This window comes from Heterocephalus glaber, unplaced genomic scaffold (assembly GCF_053883595.1).
Source record: "Heterocephalus glaber isolate CG9 unplaced genomic scaffold, H.glaber_assembly_v1.0 deba00001428, whole genome shotgun sequence".
Classification (NCBI taxonomy): domain Eukaryota; kingdom Metazoa; phylum Chordata; class Mammalia; order Rodentia; family Bathyergidae; genus Heterocephalus; species Heterocephalus glaber.
Window position 1 is genome coordinate 15,286,728 of NW_028258293.1, and position 25,489 is coordinate 15,312,216.

General features: G+C 42.5%; 1 protein-coding gene across 2 annotated transcripts in view; it reads right to left on the reverse strand.

Moving 5' to 3' along the window:
- The window catches only part of Insc (INSC spindle orientation adaptor protein), a 124,449-nt gene that overhangs the window by 81,882 nt on the left and 17,078 nt on the right, over positions 1 to 25,489 (reverse strand). For both annotated transcript variants that reach the window (XM_087211604.1, XM_087211605.1), the window contains exon 2: positions 13,653 to 13,753. In XM_087211604.1, coding sequence (XP_087067730.1) covers positions 13,653 to 13,708 — 56 coding nt within the window. In that variant the 5' untranslated portion in view covers positions 13,709 to 13,753. The remainder of the gene's footprint in view (positions 1 to 13,652; positions 13,754 to 25,489) is intronic.

The window sequence follows — 25,489 nt, forward strand, 5'->3', positions numbered from 1 at the left end:
AACAACACTAGAAATGGCCTTCAAAGTGTAACATGTGCACCAATGGACCAGGTACTGGTTGGGTGCTGGGATTACCCAGGGGAGATGCTTGAATATTATCTGCATGAGGCTGGGATCTTTTATTGCACAAAGACATATTCCTCCCAACTACAGTAGCTCCTGGTATTTCATGAACACTCAATAAACATTTAATAAATAACACATAAGCAAACACCTATGGCTCACAGTGCTACACATGACACTTTCAGGTTAACAGAAAGAACTATGAGAACACAGAGAAGGGGTGCTTGACCCAAGCTAAAGCATCTTAGCAGGTTTCCCAAGTTGATCCTCAAAGGATGCCCTCAAGTTCACCAGGAAGTGGAAGAGGATATAGTTTCAGGCAAGAAAAAAAAATGTCATGTGCAAAGAAGTGGAGACATAGCATCATATCTAGGAGAAGTAGCAAGCTGTCAAGAGTAGCCAGAGGAATGGAGGTGGAGTTAAAAATGATTGGATCAAATCCCAAAGCTGTTGAACTGCTGGGATCCATTGATTTATTTGCATTATCCATCAAATCAGGGTACTCACTCCCATCCCATAGAACACTTCCAAGCAGCTTCCACAAAACCTAAACAGGGCACAACCTTAGGTGCCAGTAGGACTCCTAGACTAAGATGCCTTGCAATTTCCATCCCAGCTACAAGGTAAACACTAGACTCTTGTGTATTTCATAGGAAGGAATAAGAAAACCTTGTTTTAGTCAATGTTTAGCCAACTGTTTCCCAGCTCTATGACACTAAAGTAGAATATTTTTGTCCAGAAAAGGCACAAAACCATCCAAAATTCACTCATAGTGTCCTAGAATGTTCAAGGTGGAAGTGTTCCTGGGGGTTTGATCCACCTCCTCTTCCTCAGATGAAGAAACTAAAGTTCAGAATGAGAGAAAAAGAGAAGTATTGTCTAAAGACACCTGGCAGGAAGGCTGGAAGGCTGGACCATGGCTCCTAATTTGGTTGGAGAATTGCAGACTTTCTTTTTCCAATGAACTTAAAAGCAAAGACTAAAAGTATTTCTGAATTACTCTTTTTTAGAAGGAAAAAATAAATTGTCCAACTCTCTGACTCCTTAAACCAATTAAATCTTTGGCTCCCACTCAGAAAGAGTAATTAATCACAATAAATTTGTAGCTTACCCTTTCCCTTCAAGTGGCAATTTTCTATGAAATTTTTAACAATGAGAATAGCTTGCTGAAAACAGAAGAATGTCTTAGAGAAAGGAATAAAATTCAAGTTATTTAGCTTACTTTCTCTAATCTGAGACTTCCTTAGCCAAGGGTTTGTTGTTCATCCATTAAACATTATTAAACATTTATTAACTCAACTACCAGTTATTGAGACGCTATTGAGGTCACAGATGAACATCCCAAACTGTATACTTGCCACAAATCTGTGTCCATTCTAATCATATGTAGGAGCACAAATAAGAATCAGATATGAATTCAGCCCTCAGGAACTTTACTATTGAGTAGAGAGGATAACAACACACATTAATTACTATTGGACTACCCAGGGTCTGGCTCAAAGTAAGTTCTCCATCCCAAATAAATTTCATTTGAATGAATGAGTCTACTCATTTGAATATGAATGAAATTGTTTTGTTTCTCTGTTACATGTCATTACCACAGGAAGGAATGAGAAGCTGGGTGGGAGAATGAGCTTAAGTAATACAACTCAGGAAAGAAGGATGGTACAAAGGAGGCATGAGGCCTGAAGAGTATTGTGACCATTCCATTCCCCTTTCTGGGCCTCAGTTTCCCCATCATATAATAAAAAGAGGGCTCAGATGAGCTCTGAGGAAACTTCCAGCAACAGCATTCATGTTTCTATGATCCTTGTTCACAGGAGTGTGTGGGAATTTAAATCCAACCTAACTTCTTAAAAATAACTCTTAAATCATTGTCTCTCTGCCTTCTCAAGGTCACACTGTGTGTTTGTGTGTCTGTGGATTTCTCTTGGGGAATGAGAGAAGGGAGGAAATTCAGTTCTAGCTTTGCTTGGCCTGTCTTACAGCTTAAACAACAAAAAATATGCAATTACCCCATTGACAATTATAGTCTGCACATTTCACCACAGGCATAGAAAATGACCCAGCAGCAGAAAATCAGCCACAGACAAGGGGTGCACACATGTAAGCCATTATCTATTTGAAGACAGGCTTGCCTGTGACAGTCTCACTGGCTCAGGAAACCTGGATGTCTCCCCAGAAGGTCAGGGGCAACCCAGGAGGCCACCGAGACCAGCTGCAGCTACACCCAGCCCTGGTTCTTCTCAAACTCTAGGCTGAATAGAAACCATGTGAGAAAGTAACTCACTCACAGTGATAGGTCACAGATGAACGTTCCAAACTGTATGCTTGCCACAAATCTGGATCTGATCAGGCCAAAAGAGAAGTTTCTGGATAAAGCATGAGTTCCATGAGGCAGGAACCATGCCGGACCGGGTCATAATCATATCTTCAAGCACACAGTACCATGCAAGGTATATGATCTGCATTCAGTAAATATTTGTAGAATAATTTTTTTAAGGCTAATGATTAAATGACCACCTGAATGAGTCATGGTTTTATTGTATAATGCCCCAGAACACAGTGGAAAAGACAGACTGTATTTTCCAGCACTCAGGGTTGAAGCACCATCTAGGAAATATATCTGAGCTCTGTTACTTATGAGCTCTGTGTTTGGACAAGTAACTTCACCCTGCCAAGCCTCAGTTTCTTCATCAGACAGACACTGTGTTGTTCTGTCCAGATTCCTATTTATGGAAGGACTTGCTGACATTGCTGCCAGGAGCATTGTTAGCTGAAATCCTCCAACTGCCAGGCCCTCCAGATATTGTCTCAGAAACACCTCACCTATATTCACACAGTTCCTAGAGCTTCCCACTTGCTAAAAGACAAGCTTTAGACAAAGCAAATTTCACAAAGTTCATCTGAGCAGAGAACGATACTTAAGTCGGGCAGAACCAGAAAGCCTCAGATAGCCTCGCTGCAGTACAGGCTGAGAACAGAAGAAAAACAGAGAAAATACATTTACAGGGTAGAGTAGAAAGACTCCAGCTAGAGAGTAGTTAGGGATCCATGATGGGTAAAGTCTCTGGTTTCATTTTATTATTTACACTGGGCTCCTGTTTGCTTAAATTAAAGCAGTGGAGTAGCCCCAGCCTACTCCCCCCTCAATTTTAAAAGTATATTTTAACCTATTCCAATGAAAGATCAAGGTGGGACCTGAAAGCCCTGGCCATGTTGGTCAGTGAGTAACAGCTCTTATTCCAAAGCTCTCCATGACATCAGCTGAGGTTGTCATCAAGCCAGCATCACAACTCAACTTTGCCTCTGCCCAGCCTGCTTCTTCTCTCCCCCTTTCACAAGGGGCTCCCCAATAAGCATTCTGAATTCTGAGCTCCATCTGAAAGTCTATTCCCAGAGAACCTAATCTATGACTTTCTCCTTTGCAAAACAAGGATACTAATTATATACACAAGCCTAGTGAGTACTACATGAATAGCTTTGTGTGAAAATATGCCAGTCAGGCCATTCCACAGCTCCCAGTGCAGAGGAAGGGGCCTCCTGGCCGCTGTTCTACCACTCCCAGCCCAGAGAGAGGGGCTTCTGGGCCTCGCTGTTCCACCACTCCCAGCACAGAGGAGGTGAGGTGAGCTGCACAGGTGCCAAGAGCACAACTCCCCCCCCCATCAAAATGAGAACACACATAAATAAGTCTCAAAACCAGACTTCCAGATCACCTAAAGCAACCCCAAAGGGAAATGAGATGGAACACTAATACTCAACCACCTGTACTCTCTGAACTGGCAACAAAAGAGGATCTAGAAAAATGAAATAAGAAATAATTTATCAGATAACAGCAGAGATTGTGCTCATAGTGCAAGACATGATTGATAAATCTAGAGAGGAGCTGAGGAACATGATGGAATCTCAACACAGGAAACAAATGGAATCCAAAAAACAGATGCGAATAGATTTTCAGGAGATTAAAAACTCCATTGAAAGTTTACACAGCAGAATGAACCAATGTGAGAACAGAATTTCAGATATAGAAGATAAGATTACAATTACTGACCAGGAAAAGAAAAATTTTTTCAAAATTGGAAAGGACCACAAGAAATCAATCCAGTAGCTGCTAGATGATGCAAAGAAGAATAACATAAGACTGATTGGAGTCAAAGAAGAAACAGGAGAGAGTGCAGATGACATAAAAAACTCTTCACAGAAGTAATGGCAGAAAACTTCCCAAGCAAGGGAAAAGAACTTGACATACAGTGACGTGAGGCATATAGGACTCCAACTAGACTTGATTAGGCATGTAATTGTTAAGATTCCAGAAACCCAACAGAAGAACAAAGTTCTACAAGCAGTTAGAGAAAAGAAACAAATCACATACAAAGGAAAGCCCATCAGAATCACAGCACACTTCTCAACTCAAACTCTCAAGGCAAGAAAAGCTTGGAGTGACATATACTAAGCCCTAAAGGAAAACAGCCTCCAACCCAGATTGAGGTACCCTGCAAAAGTACCCTTCAAAATTGATGGAGACATAAGATACTTTCATGACAACGAGCACCTGAGGAACTTCATGAATATCAAACCAGCACTGCAAAAAATTTTAGATAATAACCTAGGAAAAGACAAGGAGGATCACAACCCCAAGAAGCCCAGCAGAATGAATCCATCTGGTGCAACAAGAAATTAAACACAAAAGGGGAGAATCCAACAAAAAGAAAAAGTCATGACAATGATAAGTCAATACATTTCAGTTATAACCATCAATGTTAATGGTCTCAACTCACCAATCAAAAGAAATAGACTGGCAGAATGGGTTGAGAAGCAAAATCCAACAATATACTGCATACAATAAACACACTTAATTCAAAAAGAAACTCATAGACTGAATATTAAAGGGTGAAAAGTAGTACTCCATGTGACAGGAACCAAAAAAAAAGCAGGAATAGCTATCCTCTTTGCAGATCAAGTAGATTTGAAACCAACACTGATTAAGAGAGACAAAAAAGAACACTACATCCTGGTAAAGGGAACAATCCAAGAGGAAGAGATGACAATCATAAATATCTATGCACCAAACACTAGTGCACCCAACTATATAAAACAAATATTAACAGACATGAAAAGTCATATATGCACTAATACAATAGTAGTAGGGGACCTCAATACCCCACTGTCACAAATAGATAGATCAACTAGACAAAAAACAAGTATTGAAATACTAGAACTCAATTGAACTATTGAACAAATGAACTTAACAGATGTTTGCAGAATGTTCCACCCCACAAAATCAAAATACACATTCTTTCGAGCTGCACACGGGTTGTTCTCCAAAACAGACCACATACTTGCTCACAGAACATGTATAAGTAAGTGCAAAGGAATTGAAGTTATCCCTTGTATATTATCAGTCCATAGTGTGTTGAAACTGGAGATCAGTAGAAAAATAAACAGCAAGAATTTCATATACATATGGAAATTGAACAACACATTTCTGAATAACAAATGGGTCACAGAGGAAATTAAAGAACAAATCAGGCAGTTCCTTCAATTAAATGACAATGACAATACAACATATCAGACAGAATCTATGGGACACAATGAGAGCAGTCTTATGAGGGAAATTCATAGCAGTGAATATACTCATATTAGGAAAACAGAGCAAGCCCAATTAAACAACCTGATGCTGAAACTCAAGCTTCAAGAAAGGAAGAGCAGGACAAACCCAAAGCTCATACAAGGGAGGAAATTATAAAGATCAGAGGAGAAATCAATGCAGTAGAGACTAAGAGAACAATATAAAAAATTGATGAAACCAAGAGTTGGTTCTTCGAAAGAATAAACAAAATCGACAAATCCTTAGCCAACCTTACCAGAAAAAGGAAAGAAAAGGCCCAAATCCATGCAATTAGGAATAAAAAAGGTGAAATTACAATGGACTCAGCAGAAATCCAGAGGACCATCAATACCTACTTTGAGAATCTATATGCCAATAAGATGGAAAACACAGAAGAAATGGACAGATTCCTAGACATGTATGAATTGCCAAAGTTCAACGAAGAAGAACTAAAAATTCTAAACAACCCAATATCAAACAATGAAGTTGAAAATGTAATTAAAACCCTACCAACTAAGAAAAGCCTGGGTCCTGATGGCTTCACTGCTGAATTCTACAAGACATTTAGAAAGGAACTGCTGCCACTACTGTTTAAACTCTTCAATGAAATTGAAAGGGAAGCAATACTCCTGAATTCATTCCTGGAAGCAAGCATCACCTTGAGCCCCAAAGCAGAGAAAGACCCAACTGAAAAAGAGAACTATAGGCCAATCTCACTAATGAACATAGATGCCATAATCCTTAATAAGATACTGGCAAATAGAATGCCAGTACGATCATCAAGAAGATCATACACCCTGATCAAGTGGGATTCATCCCAGGGATGCAGGGATGATTCAACATACGCAAATCAATCAATGTAATAAACTATATCAATAGAGCCAAGGACAAAAAACATATGATCATCTCAATAGATGCAGAAAAAGCATTTGACAAAATTCAACACACATTTATGATAAAAACCCTACAAAAAATTAGAATAGACGGTCTCTACCTCAAACTGATAAAAGCCATCTATGAAAAACCAAAAGCCAATATCATACTAAATGGTCAAAAACTGAAATCCTTCACACTAAAATCAGGAAAAAGACAAGGATGTCCACTATCACCACTCCTGTTCAATATACTTTTGGAAACATTAGCCACAGCTATTAGACAAGGGAAAGAAATAAAAGGAATAAAGATAGGAAATGAAGAAGTCAAATTGTCATTATTTTCAGATGACACAATACTCTATATAGAAGACCCCAAGAAATCCATCAAAAATCTGCTAGACTTAATAACCAAATTCAGTAGAATAGCTAGATACAAGGTCAACACAGAAAAATCAGTAGCTTTCCTCTACACGAACAACAGACTCACTGAGACAGAAATGGGGCAAACAATTCCTTTCGCAATAGCATCCAAGAAACTGAAATACCAAGGAATCAACCTAAGAAAAGAAATCAAAGACCTCTTCTCTGAAAGCTATAGCACTCTGAAAGGAGAGATTGAAGATGATATCAGAAAATGGAAAGACGTCCCCTGCTCCTGGGTAGGAAGGATCAACATAGTGGAAATAGTCATACTTCCAAAACTGCTATATAGATTCAATGCAATCCCAATTGAAATCCCAGCACCATATTTCATGGACCTTGAGAAAACAATCCAAAAATTCATTTGGAACAAGAGGAGACCTAGAACAATTGGAGACCCAGAATAGCAAAAGCAATTCTAAGTAACAGAGACATGGCAGGAGGTATCACAACCCCCAACTTGAAACTATACTACAAAGCTACTATGATGAAAACAGCATGGTACTGGCAAAGATACAGACCTGAGGACCAGTGGCACAGATTAGAAGATGTTGAAACAATTCTAGACACACTCAGCCATCTCATCTTCAATAAAGGAGCCAAACACTCTCACTGGAGGAAAGATAGCCTCTTTAATAAATGGTGCTTGAAAAGTTGGGTTTCAACTTACCAAAAATTAAAACTAGACCTATATCTCTCACCATGAACTAAACTAAAATTGAAATGGATTAAAAATCTAAATATTAAAATAGAAATGCTGAATCAGCTGGAACCGAGGTTAGGTAGAACTCTTGAAGACATTGGTGTAGGAAAAGATTTTATGAACAAAACCTCAGTTGCCACTGAACTAGCACAATCAACAAGTGGGATCTCTTCTTTTTAAAAAGCTTCTGCACAGCAAGAGAAAACCACCAGCAGTGTGAAGAGACAACCCACAATGTGGGAAAAAATCATCACCTGCTCTCCCTCAGACAAAGGCCTACTATCTCAAATCTATAAAGAACTTAAAAAACTCAGATTTCCCAAATTTAAAGACCCAACCCAAAAATGGGCAGCTGAAATGAACAGACATTTCCCAGACAAAGAAGTAGAAATAGAAAATAAACATATGAAAAAATGTGCAACATCACTGTTTATTGGAGAGATGCAAATGAAAACAATGCTGAGATTCTACCTCACTCCAGAAATAATGGCTGCTATCATGAAATCAACCAATAACAAACGCTGGCGGGGCTGTGGGGAAAGAGGAACCCTACTCCACTGCTGGTGGGAGTGTAGACTGGTGCAACCACTGTGGAAATTAGAATGGAGATACCTCAAAGAACTGGGACTGGAAGTCTCATTTGACCCAGCTATTCCCCTGCTGGGTATCTTCCCCAAAGAAATAAAAGAATCATACCACAGTGATATATGTGCACCCATGTTCATAGCAGCACAGTTTGTAATAACTAAAATATGGAAACAGCCCAATTGCCCATCAACTGGAGACTGGATAAAGTAAATGTGTTTTTTTTAATAAAATGGAATACTACTCAGCCATAAAAAATGAGAAATTAGAGACATTTATAACTAAATGAGTGCACACTGAGGCGATACTCTTAAGTGAAATAAATAGGACACACATGTGTAAATACCGAATAGTTTCTCTGGTGTGAGAAACTGAAAGTGTAAATAAGGACTAAAAGGTATAATAGATACTGTGAAATCAGGAGAAAAGGGGCAAAGGGGAAGGGGAAGTGGGAGGGGTAAGGGAAAGGAAAGAAGGAAATGGAATTAGTATGAGAAAATGGAAAAAAAGGAAACAAAGTCTTTGTAGATAGGGAGGGATGGAGGGGTTGAAGGGAGGGCGGGCAAATGGGGAAAAAATAAGAACCAAGAGAGATTATGTAAAGGTGCAAATTTCCAATGATGAATGTCATTATATTGTATACCTAAAATGTACCAATAAAAAAAAAAGAAAATACGAGGGTCATAGGAAGCGCTTGAATGTGTGAGCCACCTTTCTTATGGGGATTGGTAAAGGCCTGTAGGGAACAGGGAAGGGGGACATTACTAGAACCTCTGCAGTGAGTCCTGGTCTCCTGAGAGCCACGGCAGCACAAGGCAAATTAACTTATTACAGGAAAGGTAAAAAGAATTGAGTCTTGGAGAAGAAGCTGAGCTTTTGGATCAGTGCTGCTCTGGGCGGCAAAGACAAAAGCCCCTGAGCTTGGGCCAGGGATTTAGCTCAGTGGTTTTGCCACCTGCTGCGCAAGCACAAGGACCCAAGTTTGATCCCCAGTACCAAAAAAAAAAAAAAAGCCCCTGAGTTTGCCACACCTTTTATTCAGTACCTTGGGAGAAACAGATGTAACAGAGGACTAGGGAGTGGCAGAATTCCTAGATCAATGAGGAACTATGCAGATGAAGATTTGGTTCCTCCCAGATGTCTCCCACAGGTGTGGTCTTGCCCTGGTGCACCACAGCATCATGGGATCATTGAGGTCTCAATTGGGACCGGAGGCCAAAATGGAATCGTGTCTGGAAATGCCATAGCCTGTAGGCAGGAGAACTAGGCCTAATCAAATGATTTTCCCTAAAATTATGTAGCATTGCTCCCGACACCAGCCCTTTAGTCAAGAGTAGGGACTCCGCTTCTTCACTGGCAGGAATCTGGAAAAGAATGTGTCAAGATGCCCTAGCAAGATACTTGGGCAAGAGAAGTAGTAGAAAGGAGCAGGGAAGAAAGGAGATGACTGGACACGGCACTGAGTGGACTTCGGCCCCCGCCTTACCTCCTAGGCACTTTCACATAAAAACAGGAAAATCAAAAGAGTGGGAGGCATGCAGACTGATGCCAGCATGCTGACCACCAAGCATGACCACTGGCTAGGTCCTAGCATTACCCAAAGCCTAGGAAATGATCAGCACCTGGACACAAAGATGGCTGTTCAGAATCTGAGCAGTAAAGGAAGACTGGCTAAGTACACAGCAGCCACAGTCTCCTGCTGTCCAGAGAGCTCATCTCCAGCCCTGTTCGCTCCCACCAATTAATCCTTACCCTCCAGGGAGGTACATAGACCTACACTTACAGTATTTTCTCCACTGAAGGATGGGTGCTGTCACCATCATTGGTGTGGCCTGGGGAAGTAAGGGTCCTGTACTGCAAAGCACTCTATGATCCTAGAGAGACCTTCCTTCCTCTACCCAAGCACTTATGTAACTTTAAAAGCAGCCATCATTGCCACCATCATATACAAGATAAAACTGGTTCTCAGGCAGGTTAAGCAGCTACTGAAGATCACGAACCTGGCAAGAAAAATGGAGTTAGGATTTGAGCTGAAGCCTGATTCCAAAGTGTATATGCTCTCAACCACTTAAACTCACATTAAAGACTCCAAGAGTAGGCTTTTGTTGTTTTCATGGTTGAGTTGATTGTTTTTCAATACCATATAATTCCAGGAGATTCTGATGCAATCAAAGTTGAGAACCACTGTACCCATCATACCACCTCCCATGGCGAGGCCAACTTAGCATGGACCCCACTTCCTGGATAGAGAAGCATCACTCCCTGCCCTCCACCCTCTTCCAGTAGATTGCACCTAGAATAGCCTTTTTTGCTTGCTGCTGCTTGCTCTTGAGGGTTTCAAATACCAATGGGCTAATCCATGTGATCCACCCAAGTTGCTGGATGATCCCACACCACTTGACAGTACTTTTTATTTATTTATCTTTGTACATTAGGGTGAACAATAGCACTCCAAAGTGAAATTCAGTTTCAGCAGAACACAAAAGAAAAAAGTGAATTGCCCAGCATTAATTATTTATGTGGGGACAATGGCTACGGTGTTACTCTCCACCAGAGAGGCCTTTGCAGCTTGGACCAGAAGGAAAAATGTGTGGCTGCTTTTGTCTGCACGTAATGCAGCATCAGATTGAACAAATTAACCCCTGTGACATCTGTAAACTCACACAAGCCTTTTCTCTAAATGTTGCCTATGTACGTACATGAGCCCAGAACACACACCGTGAACAGGTTGGCAAGGCCAGAGGTCAGAGCCCCCAGTGCTGTGGGTAGGCAGGCCTGGCAATGCTAGACTGTGACTGTGTTAAAGGAAACACCATTATCTCTCTGCAGCCCACCTTGCCCTTTGTAAACTGTAAGGATGACAACAGCATAGACAAACATGTGGCAGCTTTCATGGCCAGCCAGAACTCTTGGACTTACGTTAATCTGGGCTTTTCCTCTTAAGATATTTGCTGTGTGAGGTGAGTTAGAATTTCTACCCTTTCTCCAAGAGAATGATAATTTGATTCCTATATCATTTTCATGTAATTTAGTTTCCTTTTACCCTTAAAACTTCTGAGAGCATTGGAAGTTGGAGGGGAAAGGAGAGAGATGAAGAAGCTGAAGCCCAAAGTTATAACTAATCAGTAGCCGAATAAAGCTCAAATTGAGGCAGTTTAGACTCCTAACCAATGTCCTAATCTGCTTCTCTACCCCAAGCATAGGATCTGGTCTGATCCGCCCAGGACTCGTTATCAGAGCTGCTGCCGTCCATCTGGCTACAGTCCTGACCTACAGCCTCGGCAGGACAGGGACAAACAGAGTAGGCTCACTCCATTCAGAACAATTTCACATGTTCCTGGTTTAAGATATTAAGTTGTTGGGAACCTCTGTGATTTCTTATTTTCTCAGTGAGGTCACCCAACAAGATGCAGGGTTAGGAGAGGGGTTTCTGGGAAAGTCTTATAGGACCACCCATAAGAAGGGTCGCTGCCATGCAGCATACACTCACTAAGGAATGGTTCCATTTATACAGCTCTCAGTGTGTGATGGGTAATTTCATATATAAATTCATTTAATCCCACACCAACCCTAGGAAGTAGGTACTATCTTCACCCTTATCTTATACATGAGGGAACCAGGAGCAGATGGGACTAAGGAATTTTCCCTGACCACACAATTAATAAGAGGCAGAACCCAGCTAGGCAGCCATGTGTCCAGAGCTGACCATACTTGTCCATCTCATGAAAAGCACCAGCCATTTTGAGATGAAGCAAGGCTTGTCTCTGAAAACACACACACATCTTGACAGGCTTGTACCTCGCCCATCTCTGAGACTTACCTCAGAAATATTGTGCCAAAGATAGTGGGTCCCATTGTATCCCTTAGTCTCATTCTGAGCTTCTTGGCCACACAGGAATTTTTCTTTAGCTTACTGAGACAGGGTATATTTATTAATCACTTTTCTGTCGCTGAGACAAAATACCCAGTTCCCACAAATCAAAAGAGAGGATTTTGGAGGTTTGGTCTATTGTTGGTTGGCCCCAAAGCAGAAACACCATGGTAGAAGGTCATGGTGGAGGGAATCTGTTCAACCCATGGCAGTCAAGGAAGGAAGGGAGAAAAGAAGAAGAAGAAAAAAGAAAGAAGATGAAGGTGAGGAAGAGGAGGAGAAGGAAAAGAAAGAAAAGGAGGTGAAGGAGAAGAGGAGAAGGAGGTGGTGAAGAATGGGGAGGAGGAGGAATGGGAGGAGAGGACAGAGAGGGAGCCGTGGATAAGAATACACCTCACGCCACCAGGGACTCCTCTCTTCTGACCAAGAGCCTCTTCCTAGTAGCACCATCAGCATGAACTCATCCATGAATGAATCCACTGATGAGTACAGCACCCCTGTGATACAATAATTTCCAAAAACCCAACACTGATTGCATGAGGCTTTGGGGGAAGATTTTAAATCCAAGCTATAACATGACATCTTTCTGTGTAGTCCAGGTTGATCTTGAAAACACTGTATAGCCCAGGCTGGTCTTGCACTCATCATCTTCCTGCCTCAGCCTTCCTGGGTTTTTTTTGTTTATTCATTGGTCGTTTGGTTATGTGGTTGGTTTCTGGGGAATTTCTTAATTAAATTTCTAACAGTGCTCTGAGTCCTCGGCAACGTGCAAAAACTTTACCTAATCCTCTTTGTAATGATGGCTTTAAGAAACCAGACTAATGTCTTCATAGAGATTAACCCCGTACCAGTAGAGTTTTAGCAAATAATTAATTTGTTATTTTTAAAGCAACACACATACTCAATAAAACAAAACTCAAAAATAAAAAATACAGAAATAAATGATAGAGCCAGTGATACATGTAATACATAAAACAGAAAAGAAGATAAAACAAAATAATTACTTAACTGTACTACTTAGATTACTTAGATTCTGTTGTCTCATACAGCACCATCAGTATGTCTCAGCAACAACGGAAAACAGGCCAAAAGAAAGCCCTGAGCATTGTTGGGTTGCAAAGTTCCTCGACATGCCAGACCTAACATAGAGTGGCCAACTGTTCCAGGGACATAGAACTGTCATGCCAAAATCAGGACAGTCCCAGGCAAATTGCAGCACCTGGTCAGCATAGATCTGGCACTGTGGACTTCCACTCCAGGTTCTGATTTGGGCCTCCAGGATGAGAATCTACACTGGCCACCACTTGTGAACTATGGGCTGCGTGCAGGTACGACTGGCAGCCCCATGTCTCTCCTTCAAATTTCCAAGCCCTTGTTCCCTCAGGAGCTGGCTTTCACCTTCTGCCCACTACATGCCTCTCCACCCTCTATCCACACCATGCAACTCAGGGCAATGAGCACACCCCAAGAGTCAGCTTCATGTTCAATTCTGTCCAGGTGCTGAGAAGCAGCTGTAGAACTTACCGCTGCCCAGGCAGAGGGATGGAGTCCAGGTGGCGGCCTCCAGGGAGGGCCATCATGTTGATTCCAATGTGCAACAAGGCCTTCCCACAGTGGTCAGGCCCCTGAAAAGACAGAGAAAGAGGAGTCAATGAGGCCCCTAAGAGAGGAAGTGCAATTGTTTTCTGTCTGGGATCTATGACACAGGAACCAAAGCAGGTGTGGGGAAAAGGTCTCCCAGTCCTTCTCTTCTTTTTAGCCAATTTATGTCCTCACACAAGAAAGGCAGGACACAGATTTGACCCTCGTTCAAAGTCCTTAGTTCACTATAACTCCTTATAATTGCTCCTCATGTCCCATTGCCAAACATTTACCTGATCCACTGTGGTGTGTACCAAATATTGGGACACACAGATCAGCAAACATTGCATTAAACATACTTTGAACTAAAACTATAGGCACAGTTTATTTGAGAGTCACATTTAATGGGCATCCTATATTACTCGCTAAATCTGGCAACTCTACACACTAATTCCTGAGCACTGGATTGTTCACTGTGACTGTGCTTAACAGATAATGTGATTCTGTAATACGCATAGTGGCAGCTTTCCCAAATCCATTCCACTGCAGGTGATATAATTTTAGCCCATCTGGAAGAGAAAGAGACACAGAACTCTGTTCAGGCCAATGAGCAGGACAAGACTGGTCCTAGAAAATGTTTTCTTTCTCCTACTAGAAAGCCACCAAGTGAGACTTCTCTCTCTCCCATTGTACCTGAACAAAGAAGCAAATCTACATCATTGCTGCTAGATACCATCTTGCAATCATTAGAGGAACCAGCTGGAGAATGAAGCTGATAAACAGAGAAAAATGTCTGGGGCCTTGATGGTGGAGCCACTGAATCAACTAGTCCCACAGTCTGGCTATCTTTGGGCTTTCTATTACCTAAGATCATAAAATTTCTTATCATGTATATTGGTCTAAATGAGCCAAAATATCCTAATGGAGAAAAGTGGCATAGTTTCTGGTGGCCTCCAATCCCAGTCCTGGGATGTGCTTGCTGCACCTGCGTCTCTCATGTTAAACCAGAACAGTGTCCTCCTTCCTCATAAAACTAGCTGCCCAAGTGTTGGTGTCCCCGCGCCTAACTTTGTCCCTACTCTGCTCCTGGAGAACCATTCTCCACACTGCTTCTCCTTTCATCTTAACCCTCTCACCAGCTCCTCCAGGCCAAGAAGTAACCCTTCTTCAGGAAAAGGGAGATTGTATCCCCTTTACCTGGTCAAGTCAACAGAAGACTCTTGCTCCCTGATTGCAAGTGTCCTTGGAGAGCAAAAAACGAAAGAGAAGGACTGTAATTAATAGTGTTGAGGCTGAACACAGTGATGATTCCCTGAACACCCCTGACAATTCCAGGAATAGAATTAAATAGTCATCTGCAAAGTATGGGGAAGGAGGAGCTTAGAATGAACTGAAGCCTTGGATAATTCCAGAGGCTCACTTGCTCATATTGCCCATTTCCTTGTTTGTAGCTACCATTAGACCGTCAGCCTCTGCAGGACCAGGGTCTTGGGAGGTCCTGGGCCTGAACCTGGGCCAGCGCTGAGTCTGTACTCTGTACATCTGCCAAAAGAATGAGTGCAGTGAATTTTAACACATTTATGGTTAGCCCCATTTCTTCATTTGTAAGTAAGGATAATAATAGCGACTTACAGAACGGTTATAAAATAACATGAGATAAGGAGTATAAAAGTCTTAGGTCAGAGTAACGCTAAATAAATAGCAGCTATTTGTTATGATCATTACCCAAGAGTCGCCTAGGTACTCAGCTCATGGTCAACTGGTGGCACATGCTTGTAATTCAAGTTACTTGGGAAGCTGCACCAGGACCCTGTCTCAAAATAAAATAAAAAAGAGGGAGCTGGGAGTATAGCTCAATGGGAAAGCACTTGTATAGCATGTGTGCAACCCTGAGTTTGATCCCCAGTACCACCAAAAACAAACATTTTTTTAAAAAACACATAGCACAAAAATAGTACTCAATTAGTGTTCATGATCATGTGTTATCATTATCATTATTTTTATCATTATTGTCATTATTGAAAAAGTATGTTTTGGAAGCTAGTGAGGCAGTAGTAAGAAAAACCTAAAAGCAACCAAGTGAAATATTTGCTCCCTTTTTGATATGCTTGGCCGAGCTATAAAGGAGGAAAGTACCACTTCTTGAAATCAAAGCTAAGGTGTGATTCAATGGCAGGGAGTGGCAGCCCTTATTTTACTTCCATTTTTATCATAGAGATTAAAAGAGGCAAAGGTAAAGCACAGAAGAGGGAATTAAAGCCTAGAGTAGGTGAGGGACAAGGAGATGGTAGGGAAGTTCCAAGGCCTCTTAAGTGTGACCCAACAGGATTCCCAAGGTTAAGGTGACACACACCTACAAGAGCAGAGAGACAACTGAGCCTGGTTCAAGCTGTGTCTGGGCAACCCAGTGACAGAATTACTGTCCTGAGCAGGAGCCTTGGTGCAGGCAAATGTTCTGAGTTTCTATGAGACAGATTTGAAAAACATGTTTTGGTGATCATGAAATTCTACAGCCAACTCCTAATCCTTGACCTAATCCATGGTCCTTTGGAAAGAAGCATTGGGCATTTCATTCACAGCTGCCCAGCAGTTCCGGAGGTGGAGCCCATCAGCTCAAAAAGCCTTCCCTCAGGTGGGGAACCCTCCTTCCAAGAGGCTGGGGAACCCTCTTGGGGACATCTGTGCTGCATATGTATGCACAAGCTGTACTATTCACAAGCTGTACTCTTTATGCTTGCCTCTTTCCCCTCAGTGGGATGAGACTCCTGGGTGTCTAAAACCAGTGTGGAACTGGTCACAGGATCCTAAACGATAACCAACACAGACAGGAACCTGGATTGTATTAAATCTCTGTGGCATCACAACTCATATTCACTGAGGAAGTGGAATGGATGAGGGAGAATATATGGAAGTCAAGAGTTTACTCCAAGTGATGTTTATAAGGGACCTCTAGCAATAATAACAATAGCCAATGTTTATGGAGCATGCACTACGTGCCGGGCAGTGTTCTAAATGCTTCATACAGTATTAATTCATTTAATACTATCTTATGCCTTCATTACAAATGATTTCTCTGAAATTCAGTGAGAATTTTGTACTAGGGAAGAACTAGAATCCAGGATTTATGATTGGAAGAGAGATACTTAGCAGGTGACGATGATGAGAGCAACAAATAACCAACACACATCCAGCATTTGCTAACAAGCACATCCACTCCATGTCTGGATGCCAACATCCAGTCCCAAGGGGCCAGTCACAAACAGGAAGTTCCTAAAGCAAAGCTCTGTCTTCATTCTAATGCCCTCCTGCAGCCCCTTCCCACTGCTCTAAGTCCAACTCATCATGCCAATCAGAGATTCAGAAAGTAAAACCTCTCCAAAGCTACACAGCATGTCCGGAAACTAAGACTGGATTCAAGTCTACACCAAGAGTCCTCACTGGAATGCAAAATGAACTTGTCCTCTTAAAGTGTGATAGAATCAAATTCTACCTCTGAAGGTCTTGGGGAAATTGCCAGTCCTCTGTGAAAGTGATTCCCTCAACTATACCTACTTCCCAGGAGCTTCTTGAGGATTAAATGAAAGTACTCAAAAAAGTGACTGATGTAGTGCTTGCTACAGGATAGCCTTTAAGACACAGGACCTTCCTCTTGCAAGGACTCGAGAAGTCAATCTCAGAGCAGAGATGCTGCTTTGCCCAGTAGGAGAGGTGAAAAGGCACACGTGAGTGAGCACGGAAAGGCAAACCCCTCCATCACTCCCCTATGGACTCTTCCTAAATCACTGAAAATCCCACCATGGATTCTATAGCCTTGGTTCTTCTGGGATCCAGACTGTGTCTCCCCCCACCAGGACTGGATAGTTTCTAAGAAGGACTTGAAGTCTTAAGTGTCTCTGATTTAATTCAATGCATGCTGTGACAATGGCTCCATTTAGACCGCCCCTTTCTGTGCCCACATCTCAGTCCCATTAGAGGCAGTCCTTGCCCACCTCCATTTGGCTAAGGCGACCAGCTTTGAGCAGGAAATGGAGGCTATGTACAGGAAATTATTCAATTAGTCCCAGGAGCTAGGACGGTTTCTGCCATTGTCTAATGGGCCACTCTGGGCACAGCTCAAGGTGTGACTGTCCACAAGAGAGGAACAGTAAATACTGTGGAAAGTCGTTAAGTTCTAACAGCAATGCTGGGCTAAATCCAGGGAGACAGCAGCTGGGAGGAGGAGAGGAGTGGGACAGGACCACGAAGATCAAGTTGTGACTCCTCTTTCTTGAAGACTTTGGAAAGTGCAAGAGCTGAAAGCAACATAACTGTCTTCTCGACTTATTGTTATAAGTCACCCCACAGTTAGAGATGAAAGGGGCTTTAAAGAGCACTGCTTCACTGCAGGGAGATGGAGCATTCCAATGTCTTCATACCTCCTTTCTCATCTGCAAAATGAGAAAAATACCCTCAACTTTACAAAGGCAGTGAGGGAATTAAGATAATTCCTGAGTAAACATCCTTCTTTCTAACCCCCAACATATGAACCCACTCCTTACATGGACAGACATTCCTACCCTCATGAGTCTTAGCAAAGGAAAAACTTGTCTCCCGATATAAAAATAAAAATAAGTCAGACATGGATTTTCCTGCATCCTCTGTGACAGGAACAAAACATAGGCCATCAATCAGGCACACAGAGCAGAAGCACGTGACCTAGGTTTTACCAACTGGGTACGTAAGGCTTGAAGTTGTAAACGGGGGATTTCTTTCTGGGTCTACAGAAGGATCACGTCTCTGTGCCTGGCATACAGACGACACTTTGCAGTGGTTCTGTAATAGACACTGTTTTTTCAATTTTCTTTCCCCAGTCTGCAAAATACACAGTATACCAAGCCCAAAAGACTAGATTCTGGATGGCTAACCTGAAGATAATGCCAAATACATCCCTCTCCTTTAGCCTCCACACCACTCTAGTCAGTCACTGTCCTTTCTTACAAGAACCTCCTCATGGTCTCCTTCCTTCATCAGTTGCTTCTTTCCACAGTTGCTCAACCCCAAACTGTACTCCAAGCATCTATCAGAATGATCCAAATCACAAATCTAATCACATCACCCTACTGTTCAAATCCATGGACAGCGTGCCTTTGCTAGACAAAGACCAATCCCTCTGCATGACACACATGGCTTACATTGATTTGACCCCTGTCTCCTCTCTGCCTTTTCTTCTTGTAACTCTCAGCACTGCAGACATTGGCTTCTCATCTTTTTATAAACCACACCTCCCCTGCCAAGCATCTTATGGTGGTCTTTCCCCCACCATATCAACTTCACCATCATCTCCCCTCACCAAGTTATCCCTGTGATCCTTCAGAGCTCTGCTCAATTACTCCTTCTTCATGTAGCCTTCCTTGGCCCATGGAATCCATCAAGTCCTGCATTATAGGACCCCCTACCACCACCAGCATCCTCAGTATTTATCCTCCACAGGACTTAGCACAACTGTAACTAGATACTCTGTGACATTAGCTTGACAACTTTCTCCTCTGAAGGTCTTGAGGGAGAGACTAGAGGTCTGTCCTGCTCACTGCTGACATACCTGATGGTGTCTGGTGCATGATGATCATAAATACCTGCTGACTGAGAGGATCAGTTCTCACTGTGGTTATCTCAGCTTCCTCACTGCTAACTTGAAGACAAAGGCAAATGCTTCACCATGGTATCATGTGTGCTTAGTGAGAAGGCTGTGGGAGGGCCTTTGGTGTCCCATACACATTGCTTCAAAAGGATTTGGAGTCCTCGCATCCATAAGACAAAACCATCTGTCTTTCCTGAGTTCTGATTGTCCCCACTGTCTTGTCATGCCCAGCTCTCCGCTCCAGCTCTGTGTTAATCAGGTTCTCCGGAAGGACAGACAGATGAATCTGTGGACTGCCCCAAAGCTACATGAAAACTATAATGCCAGCTAATTGAGGGAATACTAAGAGAAGTTCACAGGGTTTCCAAGCAGTACTGGATCAGAATGGAAAGTGGGGAAGAGGGATCATGGAAGGATACTTAGAACTTGACCCAATACTGAAACTTGAAAGAAGAATGTAGAAATAGCAGAGGAAGGAGAGTGCAGGGCAGAGGAAGAGCATGCGCAAGGCACAGAATTGTGAGCATGGTACGATGCGGGATGGAAAGATGCAGGAGGGCTGAGCACTCAGGCCTGGTGGTGGAGGATATGATTCCAAAGGAGTGGCCACTTTCAGCAGGAAAAGGTGGTTCGTCTTAGAAGTGGTGACATCAGAGCTTCAAATGCAGAGTGGGATTTTGCCAAGTAAAGATGAGACAAGGACATGCAAGGCCAGTAAATGTGGCAAGTATTGAAGGATGCAAGTATACACTCTCAAAAGTATTCACTCTCCAAAGGCTAGAGAAAAGCTGCCTCTTTGGTCCTGAGTATAAAAGGAGTTGATTGTTTCCTCTCTGACCTATGGGTGACAGGGTGCCATTGAAGGTGTGTTGGACAGAGGAGTGAAATGATCATATTAGAATTTCAGCTAATATGGTGACCAGTGACCTGGAAAGACTCCAGGGAATGAGAGCAATAAGAGAGGTTCATTTTAAAACCAGGTACAAGCTTCCAAGAGGACCGCTAAAGCCCCGGGGCAAGAGACAGGATGGAGCATGGAAAGAGGGACTGCAAGAACTTCGGGAAGTAATGAGTTTCTCTCCACCCCCAGCCTGGGCCTCTGTTTGACCTATCCAAGGCGACAGTCATCAGAGACATCCCAGTATTGCTAGCAGGGGTGGCTGGCATCGTGCAGCAATCAGATACTGTAAGAACTCTCATTCCCAGGGGAGATGCAAGAAACCCAGCAAGCTGCCACCCAGTCCTGCTGAGTGAACAGACTCTCATGAAATACAGGGAGCACTGGCTCCCTGGGGAAGCCCCAGGGGCCTCTCGCAGCTGTTAGGCAACAGAGCCCAGCTAGCAGAAAGAACAGACCTCAGGACTCACAAAGCCAGGCCTTGACCCCCACAAGTCTTTAGACCCTTGCTGGACAGCCCAGAAGGGCTTCAGCAGAGCACAGACAAAGACCCACACCTCTGGCTGATTAATTAGCAACGTCCACCGTCTAGGCCTTACACAGAAGGCAAGGGGGACCCCATCTACTCCAATATATCCACTACTTTAAAAGGGATAAAACTATAGACCCCAGGGGTATTAGGAGAGCTAACATCGTACTTTTAGAGTATTAGAACCTGCAGGAAGGAGGCTTGCAAACAACCCACTTGTAAACATAATAGCAACAACAACAATACTAAGGAGGGGGAGGGGGGAGAGGAGGAGGAGGAGGAGGAGGACAAGAGAAGAAGAGGAACAAGGGGAGGAGGTAGGGGGAGGAAGAGAAGGAGAAACATTTATTGGGTGCTGACTGTGTACAAGGCACAGTTCTAAATGTTTCACATTTAGCTCTCCAAATAACCCCATGAAGTAGCTCACTATTGTTATCCCCATTTCTCAGATAGGGGCAAGGAAGTGCTTCGAGGTTAACAGGGACAGATGGTAAAACACATTCCAAGAAAGGAAGAGGCTTCCCGAGGTCATCCAACCAACCGAGCTACACCTGGGGCATGCACGCAGGCTTCCTCACCCCCATGGACTCCCTGTCAGGCTCTGGAAATCCTGTGAGGCTTTGCCTGACAGAAGCCTAGGGGGCCAAACCACAGCCTCTGAATGGCTTGCCATGGGAGATCAATGGAGTCTCCATTCTCAGCTGTAAAATGGAATTATTATGTTTGCTCTTTCTGCTTGGTGGTGATTATCCAATACAAGGACGTAGAAAGTAGACAAGGAAATTCAAGGCTCCTGGTTGGATTCAACTCAGCCCTGGAATGAAATAGGCGAGGTTGACTCAGAGGTACTTATAGGTCCCCGGGAGTCAGAGAGAAGTCCCTCCTGAGGCCAGTGTGTCCCCCTATCTGGTCTGTCTGACCATTTATCCTCTGAACAGCTCTAACATGCCCAAGAAGAACACCAGACAGAAGGTATGCAGAAGTCCCAGAAGAAATCTCTAGCTCGTGGAGTCAGGAAAGCCACGGCTGCCTCCACAGAGTCTCGGGATGGGGCTCTCATCACATTGGACCTCTGACCACTCGGCCAACCATCAGAGAAGAGCTACCATCCCTGAGCAGTACAGAGCACTGCACAGAAAGCTGCTGTTATAGGCTTTCATGGAGCCGGCCCAGGGCTGGGGATTTTCTAAAGGTCAAAGTAAGAAATTATGCCCAGAACTCCAAGACCTTAGGTGGAATATAGCCCCCAGTGGAGATTTGGCTGGGCTCTGTTTGTTAAGAATATGGATTCAGTAGCAAAAGCAATTCTAGGCAACAGAGTCATGGCAGGAGGTATCACAAATCCCAATTTGAAACAGGACTACAAAGCCACTGTGATAAAAACAGCATGGTACTGGCAAAGAAACAGACCTGAGGATCAATGGAATAGATGCAGAAACGACTCCAGACACGCTCAGCTACCTCATCTTGACAAAGGAGCCAACCATCCTCACTGGAGGAAAGATCTCCTCTTTAATACATGGTGTTGGAAAAACTGGATTTCAACCTGCCAAAGATTAAAACTAGACCCCTATCTTTCACCATGCACTAAACTAAAATCGAAGTGGATCAAAGCTCTAAATATTAAAACAGAAACACTAAACTTACTGAAAGATAAGTTAGGTAGAACTCTTGGAGATATTGGCATAGGAAAAAACATTATGAACAAATCCTCAGTAGCGTGGGAACTAGCACAAAGACTCAACAACTGGGATCTCATCTTATTAAAAAGCTTCTGCATTGCAAGAGAAACCACCAACAGAGCTAAGAGACAACCTACAATGTGGGAAAAAATTTTGCCAGCTGTTCCTCAGACAAAGGGCTACTATCTAGAATATATAAAGAACTCAAAAAAATCAGACCCCCCAAATATAAAGACCCAATTCAAAAATGGGCATCTGAAATGAACAGACATTTCTCAGACAAAGAAGTAAAAGCAGTAAATAAACATATGAAAAAATGTTCAACATCACTGGTCATTCAAGAGATGCAAATGAAAACAATGCTGAGATTCCACTTCACCCCATTAGGAATGGCTGCCATCAAAAAAGCAACCAATAACAAATGCTGGTGGGGGTGTGGGGAGAAAGGAACCCTTCTCCATTGTTGGTGGGAGTGCAAACTGGTCCAACCACTGTGGAAATCAGTATGGAGGTACCTCAAACAACTAGAGCTAGAGGTCCCATTTGACCCAGCTATTCCTCTGCTGGGTATCTTCCCAAAAGAATTAAAAGAATCATACCACAGGGATATATGCTCACCCATGTTTAAAGCAGCACAGTTTGTAATAGCTAAAACTTGGAAATAGCCCAAATGCCCATCAACTGGAGACTGGATAAAGAAGATGTGATTTTTTTTAATGGAGTACTACTCAGCCATAAAGAATGAGAAACTGGAGACATTTGTAGCTAAGTGGATGCACATTGAGGCAATACTCTTAAGTGAAATAAATAGGACACACATGTGTAAATACCGAATAGTTTCTTTGGTGTGAAAAACTGAAAGTGTAAATAAGAATCAAAATGTATAATTGATATCATAAAATAGGAAGAAAATGTCTAAAGGAGTAGGGGAAGTGGGAGGGATAGGGGAAAGGAAAGATGGGAAAAGAAAAATTATGAGAAAAAGAAAAACATGGAAACAAAGTCTTTGTAAATAGGGAAGGATGGAGGGGGTGAAGGGAGGGCAGGGGAATGGGGGAAAAAAAATAAGAACCAAGATACATCATGTAAAGGTACAAGATCCCAATGATGAATGTAACTGTATTGTATTCCTAAAATGTACCAATAAACTAAATGGAAAAAAAAATGGATTCAAGAGTCAGACAGCCCAGGTTCAAATTCAATCTCCATCACTTAGTGATGTGACCTTGGGTACTAGTTTTCTTTGCAAAATGGGGAATATGATAAGAATAAGAGGGAAATCAATCCCATGCACATTGGTGAGATCACATATGTGAAGTGGCCTAGAGTGGCTGTTTGATACAAAAATTGGTTCCATTTCTCTTCTGGTGAGGACAGCACATAGCAGCAGGAGGCAGCCAGACAGAGGCCATTCTGCCAACTCCTGGACTCCAATTATTCCATTGCTTTCTCCTCTTTAACTTTTTAGTGATCTCTTCTTAGTTTCTGACTTTCCTTGATGTAAATGTTAGCCAACTGCTTGAAATGTTCCTTAGCTTTGATTTGCAAAAGCAAGGGCCCTCTCCCACTGGGCCCAAGTCCCATGGTGCTAAAATGAACAATCAGTGTACTTTCAGCTAATGACTTACTGGTTGTGACTGCCATGAATAGACATAACTCTCAGATAAAGGCCATTAGAGAAAATTGAATATCTTCAAAGTGGTGAAAATTTGGATATATCCTATTTCATAAATCACATCAAAGGTCACACTGGGCAAGCTATTTCCCTCTGAGTCATGATGAGGACCCATGAAGGGGTCTATATACCTTTGGGAAAGAGCACATAAGAGGGGGAATTGTGTAATCTCTTATAGTTTCAGGGTTATAATTTTCTTACTTCTAAAGCCATGAGCAGATGACAGTGCTACATCAACAACCATGACAGTCCAATCTCCTTTGACTTTATGTCCTCTCTAAATCTCCCCAACTAGGGTTTGCTCAATAGCATTGAGAAAGTAGCATGGTGAGGTCATGGAAATCCATGGCCAGTTCCAGTTCTGCCTTTCACTGGGCCTCTGACCTTCAGCTTCTTCATCTGTAAAATTGCAATAGAATCTACTTTTGGTGTTGTTAGTCATAGAAGATCATGTGGCCCGTGTGATACTTCAGAGCAAGTTAAGTACTACTATGAGAAGCTACGTTGACCCAAGAGGCTAGTTAATGAAACTATATAGGAAGTTTTATGACATCTATCTTTGTGCCCAACGAGGGATCCATTTCCTACCCAGACTTCAAGTCAAGAGCTGTTTCCCATCATAGAAGATAAAAACAGCAGAATCTGTTAACTGTATTGGAAAGAAGAAAAGCCACTCATAGAAGAGATTTGATAAAAACAATAAATAGAGGCTGCTATGGTTTAAATATTTATGTCCCCTCCAGATTTCATAGGATGAAACCGAATCCCCAGTGTGATAGCATTGAGAAGTGGCACCTTTCAGAGGTCATTGGAGTTCTCAACCTTCAGAACTGTGAGACAATACATTTTTGTTCGATATAAATTACTAAATCTATGGCATTTTGTTGTAGCTGCATAAAATAGATTAAGAGAGAGAACATGTTTTGAGTAAGTAAAGACAAAAACCCTAAGACGTTTCCTGTGGTTAGTAACACTGACCCTGAAGAAACAATTAACATCCCAGGTCACATCCTATGTGACCAAATTGTAGGATTTTCGAAGAAGAATCCAAACTGAATCATAACCTTGGCTCAGCCACAATGGTGAAAGGTTTTCACCAGCACATTGGTGAAAACCCAAAAGACAGAACCATAACCCACTCTAGGACCATTGTATATACAAAACAATCATTCCCCAAAATTCTTATTGTCATTGGCATCACATTTTAGCCAAAGAATCCTTCTAAGTTGGGAAAGAAGATGTGTCAGTGTATGGACCACATGGTCCACATCTTACTGTCCACCTTAACTATTTGGGGCACAGAATGGATCAGATCTGAAAAATAGCCCACTTACCACATGCTATCCTATAAAGACTCTTTTATCTCTGGTATGCCATAT